The sequence below is a fragment of the Tupaia chinensis genome, unplaced genomic scaffold (assembly GCF_000334495.1).
Source record: "Tupaia chinensis unplaced genomic scaffold, TupChi_1.0 Scaffold138060_1, whole genome shotgun sequence".
NCBI classification, from domain to species: Eukaryota; Metazoa; Chordata; class Mammalia; order Scandentia; family Tupaiidae; genus Tupaia; species Tupaia belangeri.
Window position 1 is genome coordinate 1,912,629 of NW_006197961.1, and position 15,017 is coordinate 1,927,645.

The window sequence follows — 15,017 nt, forward strand, 5'->3', positions numbered from 1 at the left end:
TAAGGTGGGACTGCTGCGGGAGGGACTGGAGCGGAGGCTTGGGGACCTGCCCGCCGACCACCCCAAGGGGCGACTTCTGCGGGAAGAACTCGCTGCAGCTTCCTCTGCCGCTTTCAGCGCCCGCCTGGCCGGGCCCTTCCCCGCCACGCACTACAGCACCCTGTGCAAACCTGCACCGCTCACAGGTAAGCCCTCACCCCAGCCCTGCAGCTCTGGGCCTCTGACCCTCTGATTTCCCTGTCCTGAGATCCCCACCCCCCACCCCGAATCTCCACTGTTCCATCCCACTGTCCTCTCCCTCCCCAATCACCCCAATCCTCTAAGCCTGCACCCTATTTCCCCAAGCCCACCAACTCATGCACCTGGTCTTGCACCCCCAGCTTGCCCTCTGACCCTAGATTCTGGTCCCCACACTCACCTCTCCCCTCTTGTTCTTTTTCCAGCCTCACTCTCAGACCCGTAGCCCTGAACAGCCCCCTAAGGCCAGCCTCCTCCACCTTCCTTAGACCCCTTAGCTCCTCTGCAGACCTGTGACCCTCTAGACCCCCCGGTTCATCTTAGACCTCAGATTAGCGGGATAAATTCTACCCTGGACTCCTGAGTCCCACCTGTTTCTTCTTTCTTTTCCATAGGGCGTGTGTTTTTGAGAGAGAGAGAAAGTGTGAAATCATCCTCCCAAGGGGGATGGCCATGGCTCAGTTCCTCCTCCATTCTCCTCTCGGGATTTTGAGCATGCATGTCTCACACGCCTGGTGTGATTTTTAAGTCAGCACGTCCAGGACTCGAACCCTAGTCGGCTATGTGGGAGTCCAAGATTTTGACCACCACGCCATCTGTTGGCTCTACCCCTATTCCTTCTTGAGTCCTAGCCTCTGCCCCCATACCTCTCTTTTATTCCTACACCCCACCTTGTCTCATTCTCACTTCCGGCTCAGACATCCTTCTGACCCCCTGCCTCCCCATGCTTGTCCCTGACTGGCTCCCATTTGCCACGGGCCATTTTGGGATGTCCCCTCCATCTGTGACCACTTCCTCTTGTCTGCCTCAAATGTGACCCCGCTCCCCCTTCCCCACTGAGCCTTGTCCTCCTGCAGGGACCCTGGAGGTACGCGTGGTGGGCTGCAAGGACCTCCCAGAGACCATCCCCTGGAACCCTTCACCCTCAGCAGGGGGACCCGGAACCCCTGACAGCCGTCCCCCCTTCCTGAGCCGCCCATCCCGGGGCCTTTATAGCCGAAGTGGAAGCCTTAGCGGCCGGAGCAGCCTCAAAGCAGAAACTGAGAACACCAGTGAGTGGGCATCGTGGGTGGCATGGAGACCTGGGAGACCCTGAATCTGTCAGGCGGTAAAAAACGAACCCATTGGGGCCAGAGGTGGCGTAGTGGTTAAGGTGCTGCGCTTGTACATGGCCAACCGCAGTTTGAGTCCCGGACCTGGCAGCTTGAAGCTCATGCAGGGCATGTGCCTGTGCATGCCCAAAGTCCCAAGAAGAGAATGGAGGGGAAGGGATTATGGTGTGGCCATCCCCTCGGGGCTGATTTTTTACTTACTTTCTCCTTCTCTGTCTTTCTCTCTCTCTCTCTGGTAAGTATACACACCCTATATAAAAATCTTAAAAACAAACAAAAAAAAAGACAACAAAATGGGCTGGCCTTGTGGCCTAGTAGTAAAGGAGCCGGATCCCATATGGTTGATCATGGTTCGAATCCCGGCCCCAGAGGCTTGGAAAATATGCTGGACACGGACCAGCAGGTGGTGTGGAAGTTAAGGCACTGGATCCCACATGGCTGACGATGTGGTTTGAGTTTCAGACTCAGCAGCTTGAAGATCACGCTGGGCGCGTGTGCATGCATGCCCAAAATCCCAAGAGGAGATTGAACAAGAAGGGATTGTGGTGTGGCCATCCCCCCTGGGGGCTGATTTCCCACTGTCCCTCTCCCTGTTTCTCTGGAAAAGCATACATACCATATAGCAAAAAAAACTAAAAGGAAAAAAAATGGGGCCAGCAGGTGGCATGGTGGTTGGGGTGCTGGACTCCCACATGCTGACTGAAGTTCGAGTCCTGAACCTGGTGGCTTACTTTCCCAATTTCCGTTTCTCTCTTCTTTGTCTCTCTCTGGTCAAATTAAAATAATAATAAATTGAATAAATAATTTTTAAGAATTTTTATTTAACTTTATTTATTATTATTATCGTTATTATTTTTCAGTTTGATCAGAGAGAGACAGAGAGAGAGAGGAAGTGAGAAAGCAAGCCACCAGGTCCGAGACTTGAACCATGGTCGGCCGTGTGGGAGTCCAGTGCCCTTAACCACCATTCCACTTGCCGGCCACAATAAATAATTTTTTTTAAGTAAACACTTTTATTGGGGGGAAGAAGTTTTTGCTATAGGGTACGTGCGCTTGCCAGAAAGAGAGACAGAGAGACAGAAAGTGAGAAATCACCCCCCAGGGGGGATGGCCATGCCGCAATCCATTCTCCTCCATTCTCTTCTCGGGATCTTGGGCACGCACGCACACGCGCCCAGCATGAATTTAAGCCACTGGGTCCGAGACTCAAACTGAGGTTGACTACATGGGAGTCCAGCAACATAGCCATGACACCAACTGCTGGTCCCATAAGTAAACACTTCTTATTTAAGAATTATTTTATGTGGGGGCCAGCAGGTGGCATGATGGTTACAGAGCGGGACATTCCCATGGGGCTGACCATGGTTCGAGTCCCAGACCTGGTGGCTTGCTTTGTCCCTTTCCCTTTCTTTCTCTCTCTCTTTGGTCAGATTAGAGTAAATGAAGAATAAATAAATAATTATTTTTTTAAGAAAGAATTGTTTTATTTAACTTTATTTATTTATTTAGAGAGACGGATCGAAAGAAAGAGAGAGAGAAGGTGAGACATCAAACTGCCATGTCCAAGACTCGAACCGTGGTCAGCCATGTGGAAGTCCAGCACCTTTAACCACCACGACACCTGCTGGCCCCAATCATTAAAGGTTTTTTAAAAGAAAAAACAACATGTTAGGTGTGCATGTGTACCTGGCCAAAATCCTGAACGGAGAGAAGATGAAGAATAGATTTTGGGGAAAAAAAAAAGAATAGATTTTGAGGAACCAGCAGTTAGCGTAATGGCTATGTCACTGGACTCCCACATAGTCGACCGCGGTTCACGTCCTGGACCCGGTGGCTTAAAACTCACACCAGGCGCGTGTGCGTACGTACCCAAGATCCCGAGAGGAGAATGGAGGAGAAGGGATTGTGGCGTGACCATCCCCCCTGGGGGGTGATTTCTCACTTTCTGTCTCTCTGTCTCTCTCTCTCTGTCTGGCGAGCACACGCGCCCTATAGCAAAAAACCTCTCCAAAAAAAAAAAAAGAAAAAGAAAAAGAAAAAAAAAAAGAAAAGAATAGATTTTGGTGTGTCCATACCCCATGGGGGGTGCTTCCTTGCTTTCTCCTTCTCTCTTTCTTTCTCTGTCTCTCTCCAGCGAGCACACATGCCCTCTGGCAAAATGGAGGGAGGGATGGAAGAAAGGAAGTTAGGAAACTAGGAGGTGTCCCCACTCAGGTATCCCTGCCTACCCCCTCCTGTTGCAGGCGAAGTCAGTACTGTCCTCAAACTAGACAACACCGTGGTGGGTCAGACGTCCTGGAAGCCATGCGGCCCCAACGCTTGGGACCAGAACTTCATCCTGGAGCTGGAGAGGGTGCGCCGGGTTAGGGGCTGGTGGGGCCTGGGGGAGGAGGGCTTCTGGGCCTCGGTCACCCCAGGGGCTATGTCTCTTCCCTCCCTCAAGGCCCGGGAGCTGGAGTTAGCTGTGTTCTGGAGGGACCAGCGGGGCCTGTGCGCCCTGAAATTCCTAAAGTTGGAGGATTTCTTGGACAACGAGAGGCACGAGGTGCAGCTGGACATGGAGCCCCAGGGTTGCCTGGTGGCCGAGGTACAGCCTGACCCTTGACCAATGACCCCGAGAAAATGCTTCCTGCCTTCTCTGCTCCCAGTTCTCTAGAAGGGAAGATAGGAATTCCGTTGGTCTCTGAACTTTGATAGAAAAATACATGGAGTGGCCAGCAGGGGGCGTAGTGGTTAAGGTGCTGGACTCCTGCATGGTTCACTGTGGTTCGAGTCTCAGACCATGAGGCCTGAAACTCACTCCGGGTGCGTGTGTGTACGTGCCCAAACCCCCGAGAGGAGGACGGAGGAGAAGGGATTGTGGCATGGCCATCTCCCCTCTGAAGAGTTATTTCTCACTTTCCATCTCTCTGTCTCTCACTGTCTCTCTGGTGAGTACATGTGTCCTATAGTAGAAGTGTCTCAAAAAAAAATTTAGAAAGCATTGAGGGCCAGTTCCTTGTCTTGATGGTTAAGGGAGTTGGATCCTGCATGGTTGACTACAGCTCACATTCTGGCCCCGTGGCTTGAAAAACACACTGGTGGGCCAGCCAGAGGCATAGTAGGTAAGACGGGTGGATCGCACATAGCCAACTGCATGGTTCGAGTCCCAGACCTGGCTGTTTGGAAACATACCAAGCGCTGGGGACCAGCAGGTGGTGTGGTGGTCCAGGTGCTGGACACTCCCCCAAGGCTGACCATGGATCGAGTCCTGGACCTGATTCCCCCCTCCCCCCATTTCTCTCTAGTCAAATTAAAGTAAATAAATGAATAAGTAAAAATTAGGGACTAGCAGTTAGCGTAATGGCTACGTTGCTGGACTCCCATGTAGTCGACCGCGGTTCGAGTCCCAGACCCGGTGGCTTAAACTAATTCCAGGTGCATGTGCATGCGTGCCCAAGATCCTGAGAGGAGAATGGAGGAGAAGGGATTGCGGTGTGGCTATCCCCCCTGGGGGGTGATTTCTCGCTTTCTGTCTCTCTGTCTCTCTCTGTCTTTCTGGCAAGTGCATGCGCCCTATAGTAAAAACTCTCCCCCCCAAAACAATTTTTTTCTAGCTGAGCTTGAGGGTATAAACCAGCCCTGGGCTAAGTGCTTTGTGGACATTTAATCTCCTAGCAACCAACAAAAGATGGACTGTTATGAGTTGAATTTGACACAAGAGGAAATCGAGGCATAGAGAAGAAAAATGGCCAACCCTCTTGTTTAGCAGAGAGAGACAGACAGAGAGAGAGAGAGAGGTGCCTTCAAAGGGTCTTCATGCTGCAGTGCACCCTCACCCTCCACCGACCACGAGCACGCGTGTGGCTGGCATGTACAGGGGAACCTCGACATACTAATCAGGAGCCTTCCCATGTGGGCCAAGCATCGCAGAGCATCAGACATTCCTTAAATTTGCTCCTAACCTGTACCCGTGCTCCACTTCACATACATGCTCATCACACGTCACTCAAGGGCAGGGATGCTTTAGTTTTGGGTTTGGTTTGCACTCGCCAGAGAGAGACACACAGGGAGAGAGAAAGCGAGAAGGCCAGCTGCCAGGTCCGGGACTCGAACTGCACTTCGCCGTGTGGGAGCCCGGCACCTTAAACACCACGCCACCGTTCAGCCCCTGTCTACTATCTTCTATGTAGCTATCCAGCCTATCTATCTTTCCATTCCGTCTGTCTGCCTGTCTATCAAATCTGTCTGTCTATCCATCCAGCCTGTCATTCAATCAGTCCTGTCTTCTTATCCGTCCTGTCTGTCTGTCCATCAATCCAGTCTGTCCGTACAGCCATCTACCCACCCAACCTATCTGCTATCTTCTATCTGCCTGCCCACCCAATCTCTCAGTCTCTCTCTCTCTCTCTCTTTTTTTTAATTAAATAATTATTTATTTAATTCCATTTGTTACTGTTATCTTTTTGATTTGACACCAGAGAGAGAGAAAGAGAAAAGGAAAGTCAGAAAGCAAGCCACCAGGTCCGGGACTTGAACCATGGTCAGCCATATGGGAATCCAGCGCCCTTATCTATCACACCACCTGGTGGCCCCATCTCCTTTTTTTTTTTTTTTTTTTTTTTGAGAGGTTTTTGTATAAGGCGTGTGCACTTGCCAAAAAAGACAGAGAGAGACAGAGAGACAGAAAGTGAGAAATCACCCCCCGGGGGACATGGCCATGCCACAATCCCTTCTAATCCTTTTCCCTCGCGGGATCTTGGGCCCACATGCACATACACCCAATGTGAGTTTTTTTCATTTTTCTTTTTTCTTTTTTTAAACATAATTTTATTTCACCTTATTTATTTATTTATTTGACCAGAGAGGGACAGAGACAGAGAGAAAGAGAGAGAGAGAGAGAAAGTGAAAAAGCAAGCTGCCAGGTCCCGGACTTGAACCGTGGTCGGCTGTGTGGGAGTCCTGTGCCCTTATCCACCATGCCATCTGCCGGTCCCAACCCAACATGAGTTTTAAGGTGCTGGGCCTGGGACTCGAACCACAGTCAACTATGTGGGAGTCCAGCGACGCAACCATTACCACATCAGCTGGTCCCTTCTCTTTCTCTATCTAGTCACGTCTCCACCCCGCCCACCATCCATCCATCCTGTCAACCCCGTCCCTCCGTCTCTGTGTACTGTCTGTCTGTCTGTCTGTCACCCGTTCCATATCCTGAGACTGAAACCCTCATATGATCCAATGACAGGAACACTGAGAGGAGGCAGCAGAGCAGGGCCGACTTCCGGGCCATCGGGAGCGCCCTCCTCCTCTGTCCTTAAAGACTTCCTGGCTAGGCTGCCCACGGGCCACCAGGGGGCCTAACTGTCGGCCACTCCCCCCAGGTCACTTTCCGCAACCCCGTCATCGAGAGGATTCCTCGACTCCGACGGCAGAAAAAAATCTTCTCCAAGCAGCAAGGTGAGGGGGCGTCCCAGGGCTGGGGAGCAATGGGGGGGTCCTGTGAGTCACAGGGGGTGACCCTGCCCGCTGGCCTCCAGGGAAGGCCTTTCAGCGCGCCAGACAGATGAACATCGACGTGGCCACGTGGGTGCGGCTGCTTCGGAGACTCATCCCCAACACCACGGCCTCAGGGACCTTCAGCCCCGGGGCTTCTCCAGGATCCGAGGCCCGGCCCACGGGGTAAAGAGGGAGGGCTCTGGGGTCCGGGGTGCCCCTTGTGGCTTCCCAGGGCGCTGGGTCCCTGACATACCTTCGTGTCTGGTGCCGCAGAGACCTATCCGTGGAGAAGCTGAACCTTGGGGCTGATGTGGACATCTCGCCCCAGAAGAGTCCTCTGGGTCCTCCTCAAACCCCACTGAGCCCGGTAAGCAGCCCCTTCCACGCTCCCCCCAAAACCCGGAATATCAGAGGTCCAGGACCAGAGACGGCCAGGGTCTGCCCTGAGATCACACAGTTCGTCTCTTTTATTTTGGAGAGGTTTTTGCTATAGGGCATGGTGGTGCGCTCGTCTGAAAGACAGAGAGAGACATAGAGACAGAAAGTGAGAAATCACCCCCCAGAGGGGATGGCCATACCACAATCCCTTCTCCTCCATTCTCCTCTCGGGATCTTGGGCATGCACGCACACGCGCCCAGCGTGAATTTAAGCCACCGGGTCTAGGACTCGAACCACGGTTGACTACATGGGAGTCCAGTGACATAGCGATTATGCCAACTGCTGGTCCCAGCACACAGCACATTTCTAATAAACCCATAAAAAAAGTTCCTGGTTCAGAACTCTGCTTAGAAGGCCAGCAAGTGGCATGGAGATTAAGGTGGCTGGAACATACGTGGCCGACTAAGGAGTTTAAATCCCAGACCTGGTGGCTAGAAAAACACACCGGGTGTGTGTGCATACATACCCAAAATCCTGCAAAGAGTGCAGGAGAAAGGATTGCGGTGTGGCCATCCCCCCAGGGGGTGATTTCTCTGTCTCTGTATCTCTCGCTTGTGAGTGCACATGCCCTATGGCACACTTAGAGAAAATGAGACCAGCAGATGGCATAATGGTTATGTTATTGGACACCCCCATAGTCGACCACACTTCAAGTCCTGGACCCAGCGGATTGAAACTCGGTGTGTTTGCTTAGGCAGCATATGTACTAAAAAACAAACAAACAAACAAAACTTATGCCAGGTACATTTGTGTGTGTGCCCAAAATCCTCAGAGGAGAATGGAAAAGAAGGGGTTGCGGCATAGCCATCCCCCCTGGGGGGTGATTTTTTGCTTTCTGTCTCTCTCACTCTGTCTCCCTGGCAAGCCCTCATGCCCTCTAGCAAAAACCTCTCTCAAAAACAAAGCAAAATAAAACTCCCTACTCCAGAGCCAAGCTGCCTCCATTCCCATCCCAGCTCTGCCCCCCACGGCTGTGTGATCCATGGGAAGTTCACTCACCAGACAGACAGAGACAGAGAGATAGAAAGCGAGAAATCACCCCCCGGGGGGATGGCCACGCCGCAATCCCTTCTCCTTCATTCTCCTCTCGGGATCTTGGGCACGCACGCACACGTGCCAGGTGTGAGTTTAAGCCACCGGGTCCGGGCCTCGAACCACAGTTGACAACACGGGAGTCCAGTGGCATAGCCATTGCACCAACTGCTGGTCCCAATAAATGCCTTTTGGATGTATGATATTCCTGGCTTTCAGTGGCTTTATGTGGACACGACCCCATCATCAGTTGAAAGGAATCTGTATTTTCGGCTTTGTGGTCCAGGAAGAGGAAACAGTCGTGCAAAGGCCCTGGGGTAGAATAGCACCTGATATGTCCAGGGCACAGTGACGAGGTGGACAAGGAGGGGGGTGACAGGAGAGGGGAAGGGCAGGTCTAGGTTTGGGGACATCTCTGACTCATCTCACCTTTGTCTTAACCCAGACTTCCCCTATCCAGGAAACCACCTCCACTCCCGAGCTGCCTTCAGAGCCCCAGGAGACCCCAGGCCCCGCCCTGTGCAGGTGACACCCCTCCCGCAGCCCTCCTCCACCCCTGGCTGCTGTCCCCCCACCCCTGTCCCTACCACTGTCCTCTCTCCACAGCCCTCTGAGGAAGTCACCCTTGACCCTCGAGGACTTCAAGTTCCTGGCGGTGCTGGGCCGGGGTCACTTTGGGAAGGTGAGGAGGAGGGCAGGGAGGTGAGGGGGGCTGGGAGGCCAGACTCACCCCTATGTCCCCAGACTGGTCACTGAGGTCACCGCTTCCCCACTGTGGGTCTAGGTGCTGCTCTCTGAATTCCGGTCCAGCGGGGAGCTGTTTGCCATCAAGGCTTTAAAGAAAGGGGACATCGTGGCCCGCGATGAGGTCGAGAGGTAGGGACCCTGCCTTGACCCTCTGGGGACCTCTGTCTTCTCTTCTGGGAAATGAAAGCAGAGCCAGCTCCCTGGAGCAGCAGCAGTCAGAGTGACTCATGGGATAGCGACTAGTCACGGCCCCTCACAGCCTAGTTCTTCAGATAATAAAAACTTGGAAGGCTGTTATTTAGTAACTCACTCATTACTGCTTGCACACAGCCCTAGAAGGGAAATACAGTTACTTTCTCATTCTGATGATGGCCCAGAGAGGGTGGGAAATTTGCCCAAGGTCACACAGCCAGGAAGTAACACATTCAGGATTTCTTTCTTGAGATTTTTTTTTTTTGCTATAGGGCGTGTGTACTCCCCAGAAAGACACAGAGAGACAGTAAGCGAGAAATCTCCCCCCAGGGGCAATGGCCACGCCACAATCCCTTCTCCTCCATTCTCCTCTCAGGGTCTTGGGCACGCATGCACACGCGCCTGGTGTGAGTTTAAGCCACCGGGTCCGGGACTCGAACTGTAGTTGACTACATGGGAGTCCAGCGACAGTCATTACACTAACTGCTGGTCCCCAGAGACTTTTTTTATTTTTAAGAATGATTTTATTTAACTTTATTTACTTAGTTTAATTTGACCAGAGAGGGACAGAGAGAGAGAGAGAGCAAGCCACCGGGTCCCATGACTTGAACTAGAGTCAGCCATGTGGGAGTCCAGCGCCCTTAACCACCGCCACCTGCTGGCCCCATGGAGACAGAGATATTCAGTAGCCGTCCCAGAGTTGCACAGGACCTCAGAGGCCCTGAGCGAATACCTGCTGAGCATTTCACATTCCTGGTGGGACTTGGGGGGTTACTTGGGAAAGGTGAGGTGGAGGGGGCGTGCAGGAATCAGGGTCGGGGACAGCTAAGATCCCTGACCGCAGCTCCCCACCCCGCCCAGCCTCATGTGTGAGAAGCGGATCTTGGCGGCAGTGACCAGCGCAGGACACCCCTTCCTGGTGAACCTTTTCGGCTGTTTCCAGACGCCAGAGCACGTGTGTTTTGTCATGGAGTACTCGGCCGGCGGGGATCTGATGTTGCACATTCACAGTGACGTGTTCTCCGAGCCCCGGGCCGTGTAAGCCCCATCAGGCCACCACCCAGCCACGCACGAGCATCGCCACTCCCTGGTCACGCCCCACGAGGCCACACCCCACCCTGGCCACGCCCCACCAGCCCCCACCCTGCACCTGGCCCTCCCCACGCCAGGCCTCGGGATACCCCAGCTCTGGGAGGTAGACAGCTTCCTTCTCTCTGCGCCTCCTGGAGCATTGGGAAGCTGGGGATAGGTGTTTGAGGATGCAAAGGCCAGGCTTGGGGGACCTTCCCCCTTGCAGAGGCAGCCTGGTGCCTTCATGGTAGCTTCTAGCCAGGCTTTTTTTTTTTAAATTTTATTTATTCATCCATTAATTCTATCTATTTATTTAAATCATTGTTATTTTTTTCACTTAACTTTATTTATCCATTTATTTATTTACTTTCATTTGACCAGAGAGAGATAGAGTAAGAGAGAGAAAGTAAGAAAGCAAGCCACCAGGTCTGGGACTCGAACTGCCGTTGGCTGGGTGGGAGTCCAGCGCCCTTAAAAAATATTTTATTTGTCTTTATTTATTTCTATTTAATTTAACCACAGAAGGGGAGAGAGAGAGAGAGAGAGAGAGGAAGCAAGCCACCAGGTCCGGGACTCAAACCGTGGTCAGCCAGGTGGGAGTGTCCAGCACCTTAACCACCATGACCCCTGCTGATCCCTCTAGCTTTTTTTTCCCCTTTTTTTCAGAGGGTGGGGTGGGGGTTCAAGGGAAGACAGAAAGAGGAAAAGTGAGAAATCACTCCCTGAGAGATGACCACACTGCAATCCCTTCTCCCCCTTTCTCCTCCTGGGATCTTGGGCACTCATGCAGATGTGCATGGCATGAGTTTCAAGCCTCTGGGTCCAGGACTCAAACCACAGTCTGCCATGTGGAGTCCAGCGATGTAATTGCTAAGCCATCTGCTGGCCCCACTTTTCTAAAGCTTATTGTTTTTTTTTCGGAGTGATTTTTGGTATAGAGCATATGTACTCACTAGACAGAGAGACAGAGACAGCGAGCTATCACCCCCAGGGGGCATGGCCACACCACAATCCCTTTTCCCCCATTCTCCTCCCGTGCCCAGGATCTTGGGCACACATGCACACCTGCGTGGCGGGAGTTTCAAGCCTCTGGGTCTGGGACTCGAACCGCGGTCTGCCACGTGGGCGTCCAACAACCTAACCCCTACATTATCCGCTGGCTCCATCTTTCTGCAGCTTTTATTCAGCCTGTGTGGTGCTGGGGTTGCAGTTTCTCCACGAACACAAGATCGTGTACAGGTGTGTGTGTGTGTGTGTGTGTGTGTGTGTGTGTGTGTGTGCATGCGTGTGCATGCTCTTCCTCCCGGCGGGGTGGGCAGCCCAGGCTCTGGGTCAAGCCCAGACCCCCCCCTATTTCTCTTGACATCTCCCGGCCCCCCACAGGGACCTGAAGTTGGACAATTTGCTCTTGGACACTGAGGGCTACGTCAAGATCGCGGACTTTGGCCTCTGCAAAGAGGGTGAGGGGCTGGCGCATGTGGGGGTCCTCTGGGCATTTGCCAAAGGAGGGGGGGTGATCAGCATCCCAACTGGTATTTGGGGTTACTCCCACCCTGACCCTGGGATGAGGCTGGCTGAGACACCCCCGCCAACCCCATCATACCCTCACACGGCCTTCCTGTCCCCAGGGATGGGCTATGGGGACCGGACCAGCACGTTCTGTGGGACCCCGGAGTTCCTGGCCCCCGAGGTGCTGACGGACACGTCCTACACGCGGGCCGTGGACTGGTGGGGGCTGGGCGTCCTGCTCTACGAGATGCTGGTTGGTGAGGTGAGGCCTTGACATCCACATCAGTGACGTGGGCTCCTTAGCCTCCCGGGGAGGCCAGCACCCAGGGGGACAGTGCAGCTGCAGTGGGGGGCTCAGATGGAGCTGGGCGTGGTGGGGTGGCCAGGCCGCGTCACCCGGCTGTCCCTGTCCCAGTCCCCGTTCCCAGGGGACGACGAGGAAGAGGTGTTTGACAGCATTGTCAACGATGAAGTCCGCTACCCCCGCTTCCTGTCCGCCGAAGCCATGGGCCTCATGCGAAGGGTGAGGACCCCGCCCCCCAGTATGGGGGAGGGTTATAGGGGGGACCAGAAAAGGGACAGACCCTGACCCCAGGCTTCCTCCCTCACCCGCAGCTCTTACGAAGGAATCCCGAACGGAGATTGGGGTCCAGCGAGAAAGATGCAGAAGATGTGAAAAAGCAGCCCTTCTTCCGGGTGAGAGTCCCCCCCAAGGGCCTGGCCACTTCTCCCAAGAACCCCATCGGGGCCAGCAGTTGGCATCATGGCTATGTCGCTGGACTCCCATGTAGTCGGCCGCGGTTTGAGTCCCGGATCCGGTGGCTTAAACTCACACCAGGCGCGTGTGCGTGTGTGCCCAAGATCCGGAGAGGAGAATGGAGGAGAAGGGATTGCGGCGTGACCATCCCCCCTGGGGGGTGATTTCTCACTTCTGTCTCTCTCTCTGGCGAGTACACGCAGCCTATAGCAAAACCTCTCAAAACAAAAACAAAAAACAGAAAAACAAAAACAAAACCCCTATCATTTTCCCCATCAAGGGTCAGGTAACGACCCCCAGGCCTAGCTGCTAGGAGGATCCCAGGAAGGAAGAGGGGAAGGGGGCTGCAAGGGAGAAGGAGTTGTCAGGACATTACTGCCCCTCCAGCTCTGTCCTGCCCCTCAGACGCTGTCACGACTCCATTTTCTCCCTCCTGTCCACCCCCATTCCGGACCCTCTATCCACTGAGCCTGGACTGTGAGGGACACTGTTATGTGTGTGAGCCTCCAGATCCTCCCAGAGACCCCAGTCCCCTCCACCCCTCTCTCTCTCTGTCTTGAGACCCCTCGAGCTGATCCCCAGAGGTCCAGCCCTGGGCCCTCTTGCAACCGGGACGCCCCCATCACTGACCACGCCCTCTCCCCCTCCGCCCCCATCACTGACCACGCCCTCTCCCCCTCCGCCCCCATCACTGACCACGCCCTCTCCCCCTCCGCCCCCATCACTGACCACGCCCTCTCCCCCTCCGCCCCCATCACTGACCACGCCCTCTCCCCCTCCGCCCCCATCACTGACCACGCCCTCTCCCCCTCCGCCCCCATCACTGACCACGCCCTCTCCCCCTCCGCCCCCATCACTGACCACGCCCTCACCCCCACTCCCCACCGTTCCCTGCAGACCCTGGGCTGGGACGCCCTGCTGGCTCGACGCCTGCCACCGCCCTTCGTGCCCAAGCTGTCCGGCCGCACCGACGTCAGCAACTTCGACGAGGAGTTCACGGGAGAACCCCCCACTCTGAGCCCGCCCCGCGATGCACGGCCGCTCACGGCTGCGGAGCAGGCAGCCTTCCGGGACTTCGACTTCGTGGCTGGGGGCTGCTAGCCCTCCCCGGTGCCCTGCCCAGCCCTGCCCTGCCTTGTCCGAGAGCTCTTAGTTTTTAAAAAGGTCTTTGGGGTTCGCCCCGTCCATGCATCCTTTCTTTGTCTTTTTTGTTTTTTGCTCAGTGATGTGGGGTGGGGCTTGGAAGTGGGGACAGTTGAGGCGGGTGGATAGGGGGCTTAAGGGATGGCGAAGTGCCCTGGGAGTCATTTGAAGAGGGTCAAAACGGGGTGTAGACTCAGGGCTGTTATGGTGGGGGGCTCGGGGTCGTGTGTGGAGATAGGGGTCTGTGATGGCGTGTGGCTTGGGGGGTCCGGTCTTGGGGTATGTTGGAGGAGCTCGTGGTCATAATGAGCAGAATGGTTGAGAGAGTCTGTCCCGACGGTTGCAGAGGTGGGAAGCGCACCCCAAATGCTCGCTTTAATGAACCCTAAGTCCAGGACTGTGGCCAGGGCGCTGCGCGCATGCGCAAGTGGCTGGTGCTGGGCGGAATCGGCCGCTACTTGCTGACCGAGCGTCCGGTGTCTCTGCGCCCTCACGTGGCCAGTCGTAGAACTGCACTCGCCTGGAGGCCTTCTGCCGCTCCTGCACGGCCATAGTAGGTGCTGCAGCCTCGACGGGACACACCGCCCTAGACTCGCTACGTGGCTTTATTTCCCAAGGCTCTGCACCGCGCACCTGGATCCGGCCCGGGGTGGGCTGGCTCAGCCATTGGGTTTCTGGGAGTGCTTAGAAATGGCTAAGACCGCTGTGCCGGGAGCTGCGCAGCGAGCTGACCTCCCAGGCGCTGCGGGTTAGGCTCATTCCCCCGGGGCCGCCCTTGACGCTGGCTCTCGGGGGCAGGAGGCGAAGGAGTTGGCGCAGCACGGCCTGGCGCAGCAGGATGTACACCCAGGGGTCCAGGATCTGGTTCCAGGAGGCAAGGCGCACGGCCAGAAACAGAGGCCGCTGTAGGGAGCTGGAGCTCCAGCCCCCGACGGCCAGCACCACCAACACCTGCCGGGAGAGCTGCTGTGAATGGGGAGCGTGTGGGGCTGGAATGGCGGGGAGCCGAGGGGCCCAGGGAGGGGAGTGGGGCCTGCGTGGGAAGAACTATGGAAAGACGTGAGCAAGGACGTGCAGAAGCGAGGCCTTCAGTGGGTGCAGGCTGCTGCCAGAGAGAGGAGTTCTAGCTATTCTGAAGGACATGACTTTCACGAAAGGGAGAAGAGAAACGAGGGGCCGTGGGAGCAGCTCAGGGAATACGCGTCCGCGCCTCGAAGGGTGGGGCTGGAGAGAAGACCCATGCTGGTCTGTGTGGGAAGGGGCTGCGAGGGAGAATGGGCATCAGAGTTAGGGCTGGCTCTCT

General features: G+C 55.0%; 2 protein-coding genes across 4 annotated transcripts in view; one reads left to right on the forward strand and one right to left on the reverse strand.

Annotated features, from left to right (window-relative positions):
- Nucleotides 1-13,762, forward strand: part of PKN1 (protein kinase N1) — a 29,864-nt gene extending 16,102 nt beyond the window's left edge. For 2 of the 3 annotated variants that reach the window (XM_014592640.1, XM_006161014.3), the window contains exons 8-22: nt 3,593-3,702; nt 3,793-3,936; nt 6,710-6,785; nt 6,866-7,007; nt 7,098-7,191; nt 8,741-8,820; nt 8,902-8,977; nt 9,080-9,171; nt 10,096-10,272; nt 11,482-11,544; nt 11,689-11,765; nt 11,934-12,076; nt 12,230-12,337; nt 12,430-12,510; nt 13,469-13,762. In XM_014592640.1, the coding sequence (XP_014448126.1) occupies nt 3,593-3,702; nt 3,793-3,936; nt 6,710-6,785; nt 6,866-7,007; nt 7,098-7,191; nt 8,741-8,820; nt 8,902-8,977; nt 9,080-9,171; nt 10,096-10,272; nt 11,482-11,544; nt 11,689-11,765; nt 11,934-12,076; nt 12,230-12,337; nt 12,430-12,510; nt 13,469-13,672 (1,667 nt within the window). In that variant the 3' untranslated portion in view covers nt 13,673-13,762. The remainder of the gene's footprint in view (nt 1-3,592; nt 3,703-3,792; nt 3,937-6,709; nt 6,786-6,865; nt 7,008-7,097; nt 7,192-8,740; nt 8,821-8,901; nt 8,978-9,079; nt 9,172-10,095; nt 10,273-11,481; nt 11,545-11,688; nt 11,766-11,933; nt 12,077-12,229; nt 12,338-12,429; nt 12,511-13,468) is intronic. The other variant, XM_014592641.1, reaches the window with a different exon arrangement.
- A 284-nt stretch (nt 13,763-14,046) lies between these two features.
- The window catches only part of PTGER1 (prostaglandin E receptor 1), a 2,483-nt gene continuing 1,512 nt past the window's right edge, over nt 14,047-15,017 (reverse strand). The window contains exon 2 of the mRNA XM_014592621.2: nt 14,047-14,703. Coding sequence (XP_014448107.1) covers nt 14,399-14,703 — 305 coding nt within the window. The 3' untranslated portion in view covers nt 14,047-14,398. The remainder of the gene's footprint in view (nt 14,704-15,017) is intronic.